Genomic DNA, 6,066 nt, shown 5'->3' with positions numbered 1-6,066 from the left:
TAAACAAAATCTTTGTGATAGTTCTCTTTTAAAGAACCCTTTCTTCTGCATATTCACCTGGTCTTTTCTCTTCAGTCAGCTGGCGTATTTGATCCCTACCTTCCACCTGGTAGCCAGAGCCAAAACACTGGGGATCGACATGATGGACGCCTCCTACCTCGTTTCTGTTGCTGGTGAGAAAGCCTACTGCAACCTCACACTCCAACAAGCAAACAGAAAGTCTTGTTAGTTTTTCATAGGTGTCTGACACAGTAGATATTAGGTATTTGTTGGAAAATAGAGTATTTTTAAAAGCTGGTGCTTAGTGGCAACCACCACTCAAGGAGCAAAAGAAATTCCAGGGAGACAGCATCGTGCACTGGTTGAAACGTTTCATTCTGGAGCTAGACTTCCCGGACTCAAGTTTTTGCTCTGAATTTCCGAGCTGTATGACCTTGGACAGGTTATGTGCTTTCTCTGTGCCTCAATGTCCTCATCGGTAATATAGGGATAATAGTACCTACCTACCCTGATAAGTTTATGAGGACTGAACAAGTCATGTATGAGAGGTTTAGGATTGTGCTTGGCCCATTGTAAGCCTGCAATCATGTTCTACTAATACTTGTAGCTAAGCATTTTCCACTTGGACTCATAGTAAGACATCTATATGCCTGGTGAGGCTAGTCACTAATGGATTGACTGATAGTTTTTAAAAACTGAGAAGGGACGAAATGGAACTGGTTATCTCCAGTTGTCTGGAAAGTCTCGGTAGCTCACAGTGACTTTCCTCTGCAAGACTATTTACCAAGCCTTACAGATCTGACTGCACTCCGCCTCCAAATGCAAAGGTACTCTCAATCAAATAAAATATATGTACACACACACAAAAGATACATAGCTCAACAGACGTTCTCACTAAAGTGTCTAGTAGTATCAATGTAGATGAGATTAGGGCTATATAATGGAACAAAAGAACATAAGCAACTCAGTAGGTGTCCTAGGAAATAACTGTAAAAATACAGAAATGGTAGTATTCTGTATTTTTACTTCTTTTTAATGTGTGTGTGTGTGGAGCAATTTATGTTTGAACTGCAGGAAGGATTTGAAGCATAAAACCACCACAGCTCATGCTACTGTTGGGGAAAATCTCTTGGTATTTAACCACTACATTAGCTTCTAACAGGATAAAGGTTAAGAATTTCTGTTATGAAATTAAGCGAAATTGTGGTTCTTACATTTTGTTCAAGTTACATCATAGGTCATGTTCAAAATATGATCTCCCATTTCCAGACTTCCTACATATTTTCCAAGTTAAGCATAACAACCTCTGGAGAAGGACTTAATTTTCAAATCTTCACATGCTATTATAAGAGTCCCAACACCTCCTTTTTCTTTTTGTAAACATAAGGCTTTATTATTTATACTCATCACCCACCCTCTGACTTCCCCGGGACACAAACCAGAAGCCCACTAGTCTTTACAAGCTCACACTTCCTTTTTGAGGAAGGCTCCCTGAGCCCGGGGTCCTCTGTAACCAGGGACTCCCAGCTCAGTGGTATGAACTTTCTGGTAATTTATTAGATGTGTCTGGAGTACTTACTAGTAAGTAAATGATATAATCTACTGATAGGCAAATAAAACCGTTTTTTTTTCCTCGTGTGTCCTAGCCTAAGGATGAAGTCATGTACTTAGGAAAAGATGCCTTAGGCATTTACATTCTTCAAAGGGGCTGGGAAAATGGAATTAGGATTTCATAAGACCTTTCAAACTTCTAGGTATCACTGAGGCAGTCAGTCAGGTTCTCTCTGGATGGATTGCTGATCAAAACTGGACCAGCAAGTACCATTACCACAAGTTTTACCTCGCACTCTGCGGCATCACTAACCTGCTTGCTCCGTTAGCCACCACCTTCCCGCTACTGATGACCTATACCGTCGTCTTTGCCATTTTCTCTGGTGGTTACCTGGCATTGATACTTCCTGTTCTGGTGAGTAGACACACTCATTAACATTGTTAGACCATTTAGTAAAAGCAAGGATGAATAATAATGTTGCCCAACGAGAACACATATTTTGTATTAATTTTATGATTACAAAACATCACAGCCAAGGCCTCAGAAACCCTGTAGGTATATCCTAATCCCCTTACTCATCTTACCCCGGAGGGTGAAATGATGGGGGACTGTCCACATGGAACAGGAAAGAAATGGAAACCAATAAGGGACCAGCAAGATTCCATTTTGCTGATCAGTTTCGCAGATCAGGCTTCTGTTCACTTCTTCCCTTCAGTTCCGGAAACTTCTTGGGCTCCCTCTAAGACACAACCCTGAAGAGTTCCAGAGAGAAAAGGCCTTCCTGACCAGTGTGGCTTCTCTCTTGTTGAGAGCAGCTCTGTATTTCAACAGGCGCACTTAAAAAAACTCTTCTCCATTTTTACCCCCAATCGACTTCAAGTCCTGGACCCAAGTGGAACTGACATACAAATCTCTGGGTTCTCCTTAGCACCAAGTCCCCATGTGCCAGAACACAATCCCTGGGCGAGTTCTGGCTCACGGCCATATTAGCCTAAGTGCTGCTGGAAACACACGAGGCTTAGGCAAAAGCCGAACTTTCTAAAGCTGAGTCAACTCCTCAGAATGTCTGATTGCTTACAAACCAATGGTTGGTACTCAATTCAGGTGGATTCAAGAATCCCACTGTCAGCTAGATTGTAAATATTATTTCCTAACAGAGAAGAGCAGCGAGGTTCAGGGAAAAACGTACCCCTGACCACCAAAAAGACCTAAGAAACAAAAACCAGTGTTCCTTACTCGTAAAGGGGAAACACTGCCTGCCTCGCGAAACTTCTGGTCCCTATTTGCCTCAGCTCTTTCACAATTCAGAGCACAAGGCCACCCAAATCACCCCAGCAGTCAACGGTTCAGTTGGAGATGACAAACAGTATTTGTCCCTGGTAGGCACAGGTCTCCACAGAATCTCACCCTCTATCTGGCTAACAGCGAATTCTAATCCCTACAGGTTGACCTGTGTGGGAATTCTGCAGTACACAGGTTTATGGGACTTTCCAGTTTCTTCGCTGGGATAGCTGTCCTTTCTGGACCACCGATAGCAGGTAACAGTTTAGCCATGTTCTGAGCAAATGAAAGAAAATGCCGACCCGTGATTAGCAGGAACATGTAATGACAACATCAGGTTAAAAGAAACGGATGATATCTGTGCTGTTTCTGTACCAACCCTCACAAGCCATCGCCAGTCCAGGAGAATCTGAGGGTTAATTCAACAGAGTGCATTACGTTCTTACAGCCTCTTCGGCATCTTAGAGCAGAGATTGTATGTATGTCTACTTGTCTGGGAAGACAATACAGTTTTATCGAATTTCCAAAGACCTAGGATGCTTAAAAGAAAAAGAATGACTGCCATTTTTACCTGAACAGGAGTCACTGTTATAGAGCTTGACACTGCAAGCCTGACCCTTTTGCTCTTCTCAACATCTCTTATTTTTTTAAAATATATTTCAGAGAGGAAGGGAGAGATAGAAACATCAGTGATGAGAGAGAATCACTGATTGGCTGCCTACTGCACGCCCCCTGGCATGTGCCCTTGACCAGAATCAAACCCAAGACCCTTCAGTCTCCAGGCCGACGCTCTATCCGCAGAGCCAAACTAGCTAGGGCTCAACATCTCCGATGGTCAAAGGGGGATGGAGGCCCTTCGCTTTGTGTCTGCGCCAAAGGTGGGAGGATACTGGGCCTAAAGGCCAGAATCTCTGTGGAGAGGCTGTGTGGGACCGCTGGTGAACAGTAATACAAGTAGAGTACAATTTGGGGGAGTTCTGATCATGTAAGTTAGCTTTAAGACTGAAGTGTGTTGTGTTGTTGTTTTACTCACTTTCTACCTAACTGGACATTTAATCCAAGACTATTAAAAGACTAACTACTTATAGGGAACAGACTTCAGTATTTTCCAAACTACAGTTCTCAATATATTGGAATGGAGAAATTACTGCAGCATTTCCAAACACCCACAAAAAGGGATTCAACTTAAAACTTACGTTTGCCTCCTTCCGTCCTGAAGTGAGGCAGAAAAAGGGTCTGAGCTTGCCCACTATCATTTTAAAATTGGCACAAATATACAACCAAATCCTTATTTGCACGTATGAACACACATCTTCCCGTGTTGTCCAACTCAGTCTATACTTCATACCTGGAGAACAGGCTGGGATTTAAGAGTCAAGCCAGAATTGTTCTATAGGGACCAGTAAGAGAAAACCAAACACCAGAGACACCTGGCAGAACTACTTTATGGCCAGGCTCAGGGCAGTGAGGTACAGAAAACAGAGCCCAAGTACAGTTTGCTCATGCATTTCTTTCCATCTTGACCCCTCTTCACTGGGTCCAGTGATGCCTGGAACTCAGCCTGTCAGGCCAAAGGCATAGGGCGGTAACCAATCCCAGTGCACAGCGCATCTCATGCAACTGAGACAGGCAAGGAACTGAACTACAACATGTTTAGAGATTTTACATTCCAGCTTTTGTACACATCTTAAAATATTCAAAGAGGTCCGTACATGAGAGATGAGGCATGTTTTGTGAGGACCACTACCTGAAAAGGAAAAGCTGCGTGTGTGTGTGTGTGTGTGTGTCTTGAAATCAATGTCTTGGGTTGTGATCTTTTCATTTATCTTTGAACGAAAAGGATAGACTACAACAGAGCAGATTAGAAACCAGTGCATCCCTTTATTGTGAAACTTTTATTTTACACACACATACCTATGTATTTTAAGTATATGTGATGTAAAGTACATTTCTTACTATCAGTGAATTAAAAAAAATTACGAGTCTTTTATTACCCAAAATCCACAATGCCCCAGCTCTGTATGTCAGCGGAAAGGAAGCTCATGATACAATTTCTACCTGCTAATTCCGGGCGTGTTATTTAGGCACCGATAAATTTTTAAGTTCGGGGGTGGGGTGGGGGGGGAGAGTCAAAGAAAGTGTTAAGACTGCTGCTGAAAGCCGCTGTATGGATTTTCTGGTGTGACTCTCACTGACCGCAACGGAGCACTGCCCACTCAGTGGGAGGGAGAAACTTCAGCAAGTCTTTTTCTTTAACTCATTCCTCTGTGAGATGACAAAGGACTTGACAAAGGCCATTAGGTTTGTTCCTAAATTCTGACTCCAACAGCAACTACCAAAGAAACATCAGAAATGCTGCCTTAAAGATTCACTCAGTCCTCAATAGGACTGGGCATTTCCATTACTGTCTTTAGCTTTAAATAAATCAACAGGCTTTCTGGTTACAAAATATTAAATTCTCAACCAAGCTTAGACCTTCAAATTGTACGAGATTCTCATTCTTTTTACTTACCTGTTAGATCTGTTATTACCAAATCGCAGAAGTTGAAATTCCTATAAAAGATTACTGGCATTTTAAATTAGAGATCTAGCAAACAGTAAAACTTTCCACAGTAATCCTCAGTCAAACGCTAGTTAATAATGGTTACATCAGTTATCTGAACAATATTTTTCTCTTTCCTGTGTGGAAATGAAAAAGAAAAGCAAGTTAGTCATATATAGCATATTTTCATAAAACACAGAAGGGGGGGGGATAGAAAACCCATAAGAATCATACCTGAGTTTGTTATGTAATCAAACTTACATAACAAAAACACACTTTTTTCTTTTAAAAATGTAAATAGAGCATTTGGCCAAAAAAAAAAAATTATTTATACACCTTTAAAACCATGATTACGATAATATAGTAGCAACAAAATTCTTTATCAAATCTTTGCTGAAACTCACTGATAGGGACTGAAAAGGATAGAAGCTTAAAATTACTCCCTAACAACACACCTCCTCCACAAGCCACCCCACTGCCCACTGCACCCATACAGCCCGCCCCTCCTGTTCCTTTACAATACTCAGTGACAAATTCATAGTTAATAATGTGGCCTGTTCCCGACTAGGCCAGCTCCAGGGGGTGTTCTGACCTAGGGTGATCAGCAGAACGACATACAGGCCAAATGTCATCACTTATCCAAACTCAACTGCTGTTTTTGCTGGCTGCTGGCCTCCAGATCTACATGCTG

At 41.9% G+C, this 6,066-nt stretch overlaps 2 protein-coding genes across 4 annotated transcripts in view; one reads left to right on the top strand and one right to left on the bottom strand.

Annotated features, from left to right (window-relative positions):
* SLC16A4 (solute carrier family 16 member 4) overlaps window positions 1-6,066 on the top strand; it is a 22,689-nt gene that overhangs the window by 10,859 nt on the left and 5,764 nt on the right. The window contains exons 6-7 of the mRNA XM_015563424.1: window positions 1,755-1,966; window positions 2,997-3,090. Coding sequence (XP_015418910.1) covers window positions 1,755-1,966; window positions 2,997-3,090 — 306 coding nt within the window. The remainder of the gene's footprint in view (window positions 1-1,754; window positions 1,967-2,996; window positions 3,091-6,066) is intronic.
* The window catches only part of RBM15 (RNA binding motif protein 15), a 31,163-nt gene continuing 29,791 nt past the window's right edge, over window positions 4,695-6,066 (bottom strand). For all 3 annotated transcript variants that reach the window (XR_001513724.1, XR_001513722.1, XR_001513723.1), the window contains one exon: window positions 4,695-5,512. The gene's annotated coding sequence lies outside the window, so the exon portion shown is untranslated. The remainder of the gene's footprint in view (window positions 5,513-6,066) is intronic.

Source organism: Myotis davidii, unplaced genomic scaffold, assembly GCF_000327345.1.
Source record: "Myotis davidii unplaced genomic scaffold, ASM32734v1 scaffold217, whole genome shotgun sequence".
NCBI lineage: Eukaryota > Metazoa > Chordata > Mammalia > Chiroptera > Vespertilionidae > Myotis > Myotis davidii.
Note: the sequence above shows the minus strand (reverse complement) of the source record. Positions and strands in the feature narration are given on the sequence as shown.